This window comes from Acartia tonsa, chromosome 5 (assembly GCF_053477335.1).
Source record: "Acartia tonsa isolate MP-2025a chromosome 5, ASM5347733v1, whole genome shotgun sequence".
NCBI lineage: Eukaryota > Metazoa > Arthropoda > Copepoda > Calanoida > Acartiidae > Acartia > Acartia tonsa.
The window spans coordinates 29,058,342-29,072,430 of record NC_137264.1 but is presented as its reverse complement, the minus strand read 5'-3'; the positions used below and the strand labels follow the sequence as shown (position 1 = coordinate 29,072,430).

The window sequence follows — 14,089 nt, the reverse complement described above, 5'->3', positions numbered from 1 at the left end:
TTAAGCCTAGAGGATAACCATCCACGGTGACAATTAACGCTATTCTGATAACAAAAGATTTTAACAGAATACCGTGAATAAACAGCCTTGCTCTTATAAACCTCACTTAACCTAAATTTATATAACCTAAGGAAGCAAACAAAATTTTCTCTTTAAAAATATTAGAGGGTGGGTTTATTGATTCAAACTTATAGCGAATAAAATGGATATTATCAAATCTTTAAATTTGTAATGTGCTCACAAAGCCGTAAACAAAGAGATTCAAAATTTAAATCAAAGATTACGATATTTATTCTCAATAAACAAGGAATGTTATGTTCTTAGCTGTAAAGTAATAACATTTTAGATTGTTCTACATATAATTATTTTCCAAGATCATTCAAGAAGTTTTGAGGAAGTACATATATCTTAATTGTAAAACACTGCGTATGTTGAAATTGTTAATGTTAAATTTACTAGTTGCTTTTTACTGGTATCTATGAGGGGATGGGGGGATTTTTGAAGTCTATAAAATAGCCAACAACAACCCAAAGACATCTAAAAGCTTCTCTAAAGGGTAAAACACATTTTGAACAGTCATTTTTTTTAAATATCGAACCTCAGACAAAAAAACTTCCAATTTTTTATTTCAGAATTTGGATACATTATTATGATTATTTTGTAGAGTAGTATTTCCTAGCTTTAAATTGGGAGATCAACGGTATAAGAGAAAGATAGAGAGAGAGAGAAAGAGAGAGATAGAGAGAAAGTGAAAAAGGAAAGGATAAGAAAGAGAGAAAGAGAGACATAGGGAAGAGAAAGCGAAAAAGAAAGAAAAGAAAGAGAATTCATTTTCCAAAATATGAGGAAATCAATTCTAATTCAGAAAATTTGAATTCATAAATTCTAAATTTTCCAATCCCATGATTTTCTTGGTAATATTTTCAAACATTTTATTAATGTCATATTTTTCCTTTCTATTTTGCCCGTTTTATGAAATAAAAAGTGATTTTATGTTAAACAAAAATAACTATGTAGCTACGTTACAAATTTTTATGTGTGCTTAATCGTAACATACCTCTTAACTATGTAATTGACCAATCTACTCCCATTTCCCCCCTTTTGGTACTATTAGACTGATGATAACTCAACTGACTAAAATAATAGTTATTATGTCATATTGTGAACTAAGCTTTTACCATTAAAGAATTCACTTTTAAATATAGATGTTTTAAACTCCATGTGAAGATTTCTATGACCAAATAACTTCTAAATAACAATAACTCTATAACTCTAATATTTTGTCCTCGTAACCCTTTAAGCATGCAAAATTGTCCATCTATTGATTATTACCGGGGATATATTTGTCCTATAAAATATAATGGTCCCCTTATCTAAGTTCAAACACCTGAACCATACCACCATATTTTAAACATTTTATCATAACATATAATGAAGTAGTAAGGTTTGTTAGGTTTGTCCGTTAAGATATTGCGAGCAGCTAAACTTTTTGAAGTCCCAATTTTAGGGAAGCTTTAAATAGATTCCTTTTATTTTTTTCCTGTATGTTAAGTCTTTTTGATCGCGAAAAGTAAAAAAAATATAGGATTGATTCCTATTTTATTCCATTTTTTTTGGGGGGGGGGGGGTGGTTCACCTTTATAACCCTTCGTCCACATTCCTATTTGGGTGCCCTTGATAAAATAAAAATATTGTTTTCGCAATCCAAAGTGGTAGGTTTTAAGATACAACTTAGCAAAAAAAAAACATTACACATATGATGTGTGACTTTGTAAGTTTTTTGCTTGAAATACTTGCTAAGCATAATGGTAATATATCAATATGAAGTTTTGGAATGCTGCATCATCTAGTATGTCAGATGCGTGACAATACTGTTTTTACCCACAATTAACTCTTCTTCAAATAGTTGCAAAGAAAAAGAGGGATGTCATTTTGCAGCGTAGCTACTTCATAACACAGGTATGTCCTTGCATCAGTCTGTTTGACCTAGTTGCAATGTACACAGATAAACATTCATACTATGATATGACTGCTTGAAATTTTATTGTTTAAACATTACATTTACTAAATGTTTAATAAGATTTCTTTTTTTGCTGTATTTCATCAAATTAATCTATTAAGCTTACTTCTTGACAGCGCTTTTCGTGTACTTAATTATATTTGTTAATTTTTTTGCAAGTTCACGTTAAGTTGATTAAATTCTTTTAATTTAGTTTAAGTATATATTCACTCGAAAAGTTGGTATAATTGTAGTTTTTTTGCTTAATAATATTTAAATCTTCATATTACATATTTAATGAAGAAAAAGCAAAAAAGTCAAAGCCAATTAAAGGACATGTAAAAAATATGAATCAATTGAAAGTGTCATCAACTATTTCTTTTTTTATGAATAATAATATATCTGTAAATTTCCTATAAATGTCATATACTTTTTCTTTTATTTTTTTATGACCTACTATAATTTATTGCTATTTCTGTGTTTGTCAATATAACTACACACCCTTGTCCCTGTGTTTCTTGTACCAAACTTTTCAGGGAGGGGGGACAATAAAAATACATACCTTTTTTCTCCCAATAATTTTCAATAAACAAGCCAGAATTTCTTTTTCAAGATAAGGAGGAAATTATTTTATTATTCAATGTCTTATCCCCGTACCCTGCAGTCTTCTTCTGTATATTTTTATTCAAGTCATACACAATAAGTGTTAAGTCCAATTTAGCCTGACACATATCATACATCAACCTAGTACAGGGTGTCCCATAATAAAATTTAGCCTGACATATATCATACATCAACCTAGTACAGGGTGTCCCATAATAAAATTTAGCCTGACACATATCAAAATCAACCTAATACAGGGTGCCCCATAATAAAATTTAGCCTGACACATATCATACATCAACCTAGTACAGGGTGTCCCATAATAAAATTTAGCCTGACACTTATCATACATCAACATAGTACAGAGTGTCTCATAATAAAATTTTGTATTTTCAAGTTATGTAGTAGCATAACCACTTTTGGGACACCCTGTACACACACACATATCAAGTAAGATGACTTGTGCCCAGGGTTAACCAGGCCAAAAACTTTACACACACATACCCACACACACACACACACACACAAACTTACACCAAAAATCTCACAAGTAGAATCAAATTTAGCTTGAAACGTCGTGGATGTCAAAAATGAAAGAACTAAAAAATATAAATTAAGATTGATTTAGGCTGAATGTAAAAAAAAAATAAGAAATCCATTTGAAAACTATTAATAAAAAAAGCAACAATTTTTGGTTAAAAAATCATAAAGATATTAGGAAGAAGAAAAAATACGGGAAACAAAAAACAGATAAATAAGAAAGATGTAGACAAAAAAAGAAAAAGAAAAACGACAACATTCATTAAGTTCAAAACATTTATATTGAACAAATGTTATGGGACATAATGGTTTTTCTTTAAAAGACATTGGTCAGACAAAAAGCAGTTGTTTATACTTAATAACACCCGAGAAACCACAATAGCAGTACTGACAGACATTTTGATTTTAAAAATGCTTTGCTATAGAAAAAAAAGTGAGCAAAGATGATCTGTAAGTTCAATAGGTTAACCAAGGGGTTGAAAAATTGTGCAACTTTATTTAACCTCTGCCCTTTAGTCCCAGCAATATGGTTAGGTTCAAGAGATCATGGATTTAGGGGGGGGGGAAACTCAGACCAATAATAATGTGTAAATGTTTTTGACAATGTGCTCTTATTATATAGCATAAATAGCGTTAAAATAGATTTTTAGATTCTAGTATTAATATGTTTACTTTTATAAAACGCCATAAAAGATTATAGGAATCTTTGAGCAAAAATATTCGGTAATATATGAAGGGAAAAGAAATTTTGCACTGAGTCGCTCAAAGAAATAATTGTCAAATTTAAAATCTTTATTCACTTTACAGAACAGCTTTAAATAAACGGGGGGTTTTCTTTGGTCTTTTCATTAAATTTACTTTTCTTTAAAATCCTGAAATGATGAAAGCGAAGCAAAAAAACAAATAAGCTTGTCATTCCAAATCTTCTTTGTATGCATATCAAATATGGAAACCTACACTTAGCTACTTAGTTTTTACTTTCGATTTTAAATACAATTGCGTCCAATATTAGCTACTATTAAGCCATCCTATTATATAAAGTAGTAAGGTTTTTTGTATGAAGCTTAAGATCTACATAATTACAGAACCGATCAGTTTCTCTATTTAGATAAGCTTCACATAATTGCTAGTTGTCTAATGTTGTTGTAGTAATAAATCTATATTTTTAAATACATTTGTCTTAACCTCTTTTCGAGGAAGCTTTGTGTTTATCAAGTACGAAATTAATTCCTTATCATTAATCCTAGAAAACCAAGCGCAAATGTCGTCTTTTTATGGCTTTCCTTTCATAATGTGGCGCGGCATGGATTGTTTTGTTTATTATGATGCGCACGTTCTTTACTTTTGAATGAGATATGAGAGTGTGAAGATTTCGGAGAACAAAATTGGGCCTATCATTGGTCTCATTGTGTGTGAACGACCCTAGTATATCAGGGATTTGAAACCATAAGAGCTTCAGGTAGAATTTGTTAATTTTATTGGGAAGTATGGTGTATAGGACGATTATATGTAGTTTTAAAAAAGGCTTTAGCCAGCTAAGCATGAAACTTAATTATGATTAATATATGTTTTAGTAATTTTTATGTGCCTTTATTTTTGCATTTAACAATGATTTATTAAACCAAATAATTTTCCTTTAAAGCCAAAGTTTCCAAAGATTTTTACCGTAGAGAAAAATGATTTTTAAAAAGCAAATAAGATTACGTGGTTATAAATAACTGGAATTATGAACTAATTGATATTGTAATTTCAGGTCTTTGAAATAATTTCATCAATAAATCTATATTCAAACCTGCTGTTGAAACTTGATGGTTCCTGGTATTGGGGGTTTGTATGTTCGCCAACTGATCTCGTGAACTTCCCGCTAATTCGGAAGTCAAGCTCAACCAAAGTGTCATGGTTGAGACAATTTCAAAGTATCTGATGAATAGGCGTTAGCATTCATCAAGAGATCAATAGCATCCAGTGAATTATTGATGCAATAAACTGTGACAATTTTTCTGTGAAATAAGTACCTAGTGAATCAATATGCCACTAACCAAAAAGCAGAAAATTGAGCGAGCTATCGCTATTGGCAGTGAAAGGCTAGAAGTTTTTGATGAACAGTTAAAAGTGTTTTATGACAATCTAAAAGCCTGCCAAAGTTTTAGTTCATGTGAAAATGTGAATGTAAAATCAATTCGTGACATTTTTAGTGAGGTCAAGGACCAATCTGACCTAATAAAAAGTCTAAAACCTGCCGTGGAGTCTAGTGAGCTGCGCGAGTTCAAGCGTGATTTGGATGAAGCTAGTGAGCAGAAAACTGTTGCAGATAAAGTCTATGCGTCGTTGGAGCAGTGTACAAAAATTCTGTACTGGCTTGACAATGATTCAGACGACGCGAGGTCAAGCACTGTCGCCAGGAACCTCGACGTCATTGAGAAGGTGAAGATGGACATGGGAGAGCTTAAAATTTCCGTGGAGTTGCGCCAAGAAGTACGTGATATGTACCGAAGGCTTAGAGAGATGGAACGTCGTTCATCTAACCTGGATGAGAGTGGGACACCTGCCATGCTCTCCAGAAGTATGTCTGCCGTGGATATTCGGAGTTCCAACCCGCAGTATGGGCGCTGGGACAACAGTTTGTTGCCGTCGTTCGACGGTACTGACACGGATTACCCAAACTTTAAACAGGTCTTTAAGGATCTATGCTCTGGTTATGGATTTGCTGACCAGAGGTTAAGTCTGATGTTGTGTATGGAGAAGGTGATAACCAACCCGGAACTACGCAAGCAAGTGTCAGCGATTAGAGATCACAATGAACAATGGGCGTTTCTTGACCAGATGTTTTTATCAAACACTCGCCGGTTCATGAGGATTTTAACTAAGTTGAACAAGATGAAACCTGTGGATAAACCTGTGGACGTGGTTAGCGCAATTGCTACCTTCAAGAGCATGATGCAGGAGGTAGAAGCCATCGTTGGTTCTGCAGCTAAGGATTACAACCACCTAACTCTCATTCATATTTTTAAAGACAAGTGCCCTGAAAATTTGAGAGACAAAATTATGATGGAGCTAGGTAGCATGAACCAACCAAACATCCCGAAGATTGTTGAACTGCTGGAGAGGACCAGGGGTGCCATGTTGGCCGGTGATATGTCCTATGACAGTGGCGCCGGCAAGAGAAATCGTGACAGAGCTGCCGCCGCGCAAGTATCTGGCCGCAGCGACAATAAGAATGGAAAGGCTGGGAAGGACAAGGCTTCCAAGTGGAACAGTGCATGTCCTGTGGAGAGCTGCAAGGAGAAGCACCCGATTTTCCGTTGCCTCACGTTTAAGAAGATGGATGTGGTTGACCGAAAGAAAGTTGTCCAGCAGAAGAAGTTATGTGAACTCTGCTTGTGCGACGGCCATACTGCTGACAAGTGTAATAAATCTGATAAGCTTGGTGTTTGTGGTACCAATAATTGCGACAGATACCATTCCAGGTTACTCCATGAGGCTAGTGCTGGTGTGAATACAGTCTACAAGTCAAGTTCTGCACCCAGCCCCTGTACCTTCTTACTTCAGTTAGTTCCTGTTGTAGCACCTGGCGGCGGCACCTGCCACGCCACGTTAATGTTTGACTCCGGGGCAAATTTGCCACTTGTGTCTGAGAAGTTATCCAACAAGTTGAAGCTGAAATCTACCGGCAGATATACAACTATTTCTGTAGCTGATGGCAGTGAGTCTTCCTGCCGCAATGTTGTGTTTTATCTGAAGGATAGGGACGGCAATATGAGGGAGTTTGAGGCAGCTGTCATGCCTACCCTCGGCGGGGCCAACGAGATGCGCTCGGTCCACCCCGAAACTGCCGCCGAGATATTTAAAATGCCGCCAGAAAGGTTTACATATATTAGTGGAGGCTTAGATATCATCATTGGAAATACACATCCTGACGTGTTTCCTTCAACCTACCAGAAAGTGGGCCAGTCTATGTTGTGGCGAACCATTTTTGGTAGTGGTTTTATCTGTACGAGTGCTGATGGTGGAGCTGGAGATCAAAAGTCGGCTTATAAGGCTGTCAGTGTCAGTGGAGGCACTTTGCCAGACTTTCTGACGTCTGAATCGTTTGGCGTACAGCCGCAGGCACTTTGTCCAGGATGTACAGCTTGTCAAGAGTGTAAGGCTATGGCCGACGGCACTACCTGGGACCAGCGTGAGAGGCAGAGGATAATTGAGGCAGGTTTAACACTAGACTTGCAGTCCAACAAGTGGACAGGTCAATATGCTTATATTGAGGATCCTCACACTTTACCCTACAATGAGAGTTTAGCCCGCAAAATTGCTGAAAAGGATCGTGCCAGGATGGTCAAGGAAGGTACCTATGGAATGTATGTGGAGGTATTCAACGACGCCATAAGAAGAGGCGTTTTTCAAAAAGCCACGCCTGAAGAATTGCAGTATGAAGGACCTAAGTCTTGTTCATCAATAGTGGTTGCGTTCAAGGAGGATTCAAGTTCCACACCCATGCGATTGTGTGCAAATAGTTCTCTGACGTTCAAGGGTACCAGTTTTAATAACATAATGCTGGGAGGCCCGCCGCCAATGCAGAAGATTTTTTATCATTTGATGCTTTTCCGCGGTTACAAGGTTGGTATAACCGTGGATATTTCCAAGTTTTATAACTCCATCCTGGCCACAGAGTTCGACAGCCAGATGAAGAGAGTTTTATTCTCCCCGACGCCAGACGGTCCTCTTGAAATTTACCTGACTAAAGTTGTGAATTTTGGCGAGTTAGCTGCGGGAAATTTGGCAGTTACAGCCCTGAAGTTGACGTCCCGCCTGTTCGGCGGAAAGAGTGAAGCAGAGGTCAAGGAGATGTATGGAGAGGGGCAGATAAACGGTAGTGAAATTGTTGCTAAACCTGAGTTATGGAAGGAGCCACCAATACCTACCTACCCTGATGAGGAATTCAAGTTACCTCAGATTCCAGTTGCAGTCAAGCTTGAGAAGCACAGCTTCATAGATGACGTTATTTCGGGAGCAGGATCGAAGCCAGAAGCCAAGGAGATGATGAAAGAGGCCGACAGAATTATCGGCAAAGGTAGTTTTTCCTTCAAACAAGTCATTTATTCTGGAGATGATTGCCAACCTACCAAGGTTCTCGGGCTGATATGGAAGCCAGCCACCGATGTGTTGTCCATCGCCACAAGAGTCAATCAAGATGGTAAGGTCAAGGGAAGGAAGGTGAAAGAGGATGCTGATTTGTACAACCTCCAGGACGCCTTGGACGAGAATCTGACAAAGAAGATGGTCCACAGGTTCGCCGCCCAAACCTTCGACCCGATCGGGCTTTGCAGCCCTATTCTGTTGAGAATTAAACTTGTCCTGCGGAAAACATGTTTGCTGAATTTGGGCTGGCAAGATTTCATTCCAAAAAGTCTACGGGATGAACTTGTGCAGTCGCTGGAGGACAGAGCTGAGGTTGCTAAATTGGAGTTTGACCGTTGTGTGGTCCCGGATGAACCAACTGGCCTTCCATCCTTGATGATGTTTTCGGATGGGTCATCAGAGGCTTATGCAAGTAATGCATATTTGAGGTGGCCAACTAGACAAGGATTTGAAACGTTTCTGCTAGCCACCAAGTCAAGAGTTGCGCCGGTCAAGTGTGAATCAATTCCACGCCTTGAATTGATGGGGTGCCAGATGTCCACAAGGTTGGCAAAGTCCGTCAGAGATGCCCTGCCCTTTGATGTTATCAGAGTGATGTACTTTACTGATTCATCGTGTGTTTTATCACAAATAGTTTCCAACAGTGCTATGTTGAACACATTTAATTCTCATCGTATTGGAGAAATTCAATCTGCAACCAACAAGGATGACTGGAGGTGGGTCCCGGGGACACACAATGTTGCAGATTTGGGCACCAGAAGCACCTGCAAGGTATCAGATTTGGGACCAGGTTCCAGGTACAGATTGGGCCCAGAATGGTTGCGCCAGGATGAAAGTGCGTGGCCGGTGAAAACTGCCGAAGAAGTCAAGCAGGTTTTACCCCCAGAGGAGTTGAATACCAAAATGGTTAAGTTATGTTCAATGAAAGTTGCCGGAGAAGCCGCTGAAGATGTCTTTAGGTTTAAGCACAGGAGATCATTTGGACAGGCCAAACGTATTATGGCAGCTGTCCTGCAAGTTGCGAACACCTGGTTGAAGAAGCTAAAGAGCAGACAAGAAGGTAAGACTACAGCCGCTGGTGGTCATGTAGCAGCCGCAGATTCTGTGTACAAGCCGTCTTTGTACAATTTTATGGCGGCGGCGGAACTTTTCATTGTGTCACGAAGCCAAGAGGATGAGTGGATAAATGACGCTAAAGGCAATTATGCGTCATTAAATCCATTAGTGCATGAAGTATCATTGACCTGGCCTGTCGTTGGTCCCGGAGGAAATTATGTGACCAGGGAGATGAGAATTCTTAAAATGGTTGGTCGTGGACAGCCAGTCATTGACGCCATTACTGGCGGCCGTAAAATGATATTTGAAGACATGCCAGGTTTAATAATTTTGGAGCCTGGTAATTGGTTAGCTGCTGTTTTTATGAGAGAAGCGCATGTTGAGCTTCACTCTGGTGTCCGTGGAACTTTAGCTGAGAGCCGCCGTTGGTGCTGGATTGTGAAGGCAAGGAGGTTGGCCATCATGGAAGTGAAGAAATGTTGGCCCTGCAGTGTTGAGAGGGCTAAGGAATGTCGTACTACCATGAAGGACGTGTTACCTGACAAGTTGGTCCCGAGCAGGCCTTTTGAAGCTGTGCAGGTCGACCTGATGGTTCCGCTGGTTACGAGGAGAGCTGCCGCCAAAACGAGGAGTCAGACAGCAACGAAGAAGGTGTGGGTGTTCGTGGTGGTCTGCAGATTCTCAGGGGCGTTGTGGTTAGATGCCTTGGAAAAGTATGATACCAGCAGTATCCTGTTGTCCCTGCGCAAGTTGGAAGCTGTTCATTGTCTGCCGAAGATCATAGTAAGCGACATGGGCACACAATTATCCGGTGCTCGCAAGGTTTTAGAGCAGAAGTTGGGCAGCCAGGTAGAGTTTTCTTGGTCTCAGATCCCGGCCCGAGCCCACCATTATATTGGGCAAGCGGAGAAAATGGTGGGATTAACCAAGAGATTGCTGTCCAAGAAGTTGGTGAATAGTTCTGTTAATTTCAACGAGCTCCTGGTGCTGTTGGCGGAGGTTAGCAAATTGATGAATAGCAGACCATTGACGATTGAAGCTGCGAACGACGTGGAGAATTGGCGGCTGATCACCCCTGGCCAGCTGCTGGGAAATGTTGACCGCCAGCCGTTGTGCAATGTGGCGATGAAACCGGAGGACCAAATTTCCTCCAGGTTGAAGTTGTTGGAAGATTTGTCTGCCCAGTTTTGGACTGCCTACCGCCAGGAGATCCTACCGAAGATATTACGGATGTCCAAGTGGAAGGATGAGATGGCGGAGCCACTAGCTGACGGAGATATAGTTCTGGTTACGAGTACCAATCCGCTGATGAGATGTTTGAGGATGGGCCGAGTGACGAGAATTGAGGATGGAAGAAAGACTGCAAGAGTCTTGTTCAGACTGACAGATAAATCTCCCCTAGAAGAACATGCTGTATCAGTCAGGCAGTTGTTAAAAATTATGATTAATAATTGATTCTTATTTTATGGAAATTGAGATTTTTTTTAGTAAAAAAAACCACATTTTTCACATGCCTATTTTTATGCCTAAAATAAGAATCAAATGAAATGCGATTAAATATTCTTCTATTTCATATGCTCAAATTTAATTTTATTGAGTTTAATTTCTTTTCAAAAGTACAATTCATTTTAAAACTTACCTGAAAAGTTTAACAAAAAGGAATAAATGTGTCGAGGTTGCGTGATTCGATATTTATTCTAAGAAAAAATCAAGTATTTTTTAGCAGATTTTTTTAAAATTATATATGAATTTCAATCAAGTAAAACACTTTTATTCAGATCAAGGAATGATTGAAAATTCATATTTAAAGTCTCATTTTTTTTTACAAAGAAAAATTGGTATTTTTTTTATAATTCCGATGAAAATTCTAACGAAGATATTATTATTTGCTATTCTTTAAGTATTAAAAAGTTTTATTGTTGATTAAGATATTACAGTTCTTATTCATTAGGTTTGAAAAACTTTCTGCCCAAGGATTTTGAAAAATTTTTTCTTACTACTCTTTTTGATGCTTAACAAATTTAGTTTTAAGTACCTATAAATCTTAATTTTCTTGTCTAAGATTTATTTCGTTTTATTTTTACCATTATTTGTTTACATTTACATTTCAACCTGATTTCGTAGGTACTTATTGATTTATAATAATGATTTATTACCTATTGATTATGAAATGATTATATTTAGTATAGTTGTTATATTTACAACATCATGATTAATAGGATTATCTATTTTAGGATTTGTGTATGTGATCTTGTGATTGTCATGTGCATGGAATGTTGTATGGTACAAACCAATCCCCATCCTTCTATCCTAAAATGTGAGGTATTATGAGTCCTAGTGAGGAGTATAATATTGTGTATGCATTTCACGGGGTTTCATTTAGTTAGGAGCAAAATTGTCACGTTTTCGGGATGTGGCCATTCTCATGTGATTATGGTGAGTTGAGTTTAGTGAGAAATGTTGCTAGTGCTCAGCGCAAAAAAAAAAACCTTGAATCTCGTTAAGGAAGTTAATTTGACTTTCAAACGGGGGGTGTGTCTTAACCTCTTTTCGAGGAAGCTTTGTGTTTATCAAGTACGAAATTAATTCCTTATCATTAATCCTAGAAAACCAAGCGCAAATGTCGTCTTTTTATGGCTTTCCTTTCATAATGTGGCGCGGCATGGATTGTTTTGTTTATTATGATGCGCACGTTCTTTACTTTTGAATGAGATATGAGAGTGTGAAGATTTCGGAAAACAAAATTGGGCCTATCATTGGTCTCATTGTGTGTGAACGACCCTAGTATATCAGGGATTTGAAACCATAAGAGCTTCAGGTAGAATTTGTTAATTTTATTGGGAAGTATGGTGTATAGGACGATTATATGTAGTTTTAAAAAAGGCTTTAGCCAGCTAAGCATGAAACTTAATTATGATTAATATATGTTTTAGTAATTTTTATGTGCCTTTATTTTTGCATTTAACAATGATTTATTAAACCAAATAATTTTCCTTTAAAGCCAAAGTTTCCAAAGATTTTTACCGTAGAGAAAAATGATTTTTAAAAAGCAAATAAGATTACGTGGTTATAAATAACTGGAATTATGAACTAATTGATATTGTAATTTCAGGTCTTTGAAATAATTTCATCAATAAATCTATATTCAAACCTGCTGTTGAAACTTGATGGTTCCTGGTATTGGGGGTTTGTATGTTCGCCAACTGATCTCGTGAACTTCCCGCTAATTCGGAAGTCAAGCTCAACCAAAGTGTCATGGTTGAGACAACATTTATTATATTTTTTAAGTGGGAACAATTCTTAAAAATTCTAATAACGCATAATTATCATAGTGATGAAAGAATACAAAATAGTAATTTAGTATATGTTGCATATAAATCATTGAAATGACAGTTTATTTTGTGCAATATCTATAAATATTTCGGACATATTTATAGAAAAGATTTGCTGTTATTAACCTCTGAGGTCATAGGGAAAATTGAGAGGCAAAAAAGGAGATAATAAGGGAAGGGGTGGGTGCAATTAAAATGGCCCCCCGCTGATTTCAATTGTTAACCATCCTCCTTTCCCTTTTCTCTTTCATCCTCTATTAATACTCCCCCCGCCCCCTCCCCATATAAACGCCCCTGCTGCTTAATTAAGTGATGAATAAATGTTAATTCCGAACCAATTAGAATTATATAGTTCCTTCTTAGCTGTAGTTAAATTTAACACAAGGAAACAAGGATGATATTGAATTATCTAGGCATAGCTTTCACTTTATTTAATATAATAATAGAAAAAATGAAAGAAAATAAAGTCAATAATATCCTTCAAATCAAAGACTCGCTAGTCCCCCCCCCCCCTAAAAGTTTCTTGAAGCTCTTTAAAGTTCCTGTAAAAAAAATAACGTAATACAATACAAATGCTCAATAATAGGCAAACACACAGACTAATATACCAGTGACAGGCCAGTATATATTTTAATTGACTAATAGTAGGCTAGTATGACGTCTTTTTTTGTAGGCACTATAAAAAGCTTCAAGATTCTTACTTTAAAGCACTCTTTACATTTATTTGAGTTTGGTTAAGTATAGGTCAAGAGGGCTATGTTATAGCTTCCCGAGGGGTTTAAAAAAAACAAGTTTCTAAATTGGAATAAGATTAGATTTTTTTTAAGAAGAAGGATTATTTAATTAAAAATATATTTCTTACCTTCAAAGAGCGGCATTTTTTCTGTAGCATTCAATGACTATTCTAATAAAGAATCTATATGTGCCTTTTTTTCTCAAATAATTCACTAAAGATTTTTCACGGATTTTTTCACTTAAAGTTCTCTGAATTTTCTGTTCTGTATACTAAGACATTATTATTCTAAACTTATCTGAAATTTTTATATTACAATATTTTATAAAGATAAATTACATAAAAAAATATATATTTGTTCTAAAGTAAAAGCTTTTAGTACAAAATATTTTTAAATATATCAAATTAAAAGTCAAATATATACATTAAAAAGTTCACATAAATCCATTATCTTAAAGTAGCATCAAAATAATTGATTTTTTGTGATGTAAAACCATTTGATATTATTTTTAGATTAGCGCTATTTTAGAGTTTTAAGACCACTTAGCATTTCATCGGAGCAGAAACATTTTTAATATCAGACAATGTTTACCCCCCCCCCCCCCTCTCAACCTTTTTTTCGAAGGATAGGAATATGTATAAAATAAATAAGAGCATAACAATCAAATCTGTTGTATAAATAATTATAGAAAA

The 14,089-nt window shown here is 36.6% G+C and overlaps 1 protein-coding gene across 2 annotated transcripts in view; it reads right to left on the bottom strand.

The window, feature by feature from the left end:
* toy (paired box 6 protein twin of eyeless) overlaps positions 1-13,696 on the bottom strand; it is a 91,616-nt gene extending 77,920 nt beyond the window's left edge. For both annotated transcript variants that reach the window (XM_080161242.1, XM_080161243.1), the window contains exon 1: positions 13,526-13,696. In XM_080161242.1, the coding sequence (XP_080017368.1) occupies positions 13,526-13,541 (16 nt within the window). In that variant the 5' untranslated portion in view covers positions 13,542-13,696. The remainder of the gene's footprint in view (positions 1-13,525) is intronic.
* Between the last annotated feature and the right edge of the window lie 393 nt (positions 13,697-14,089).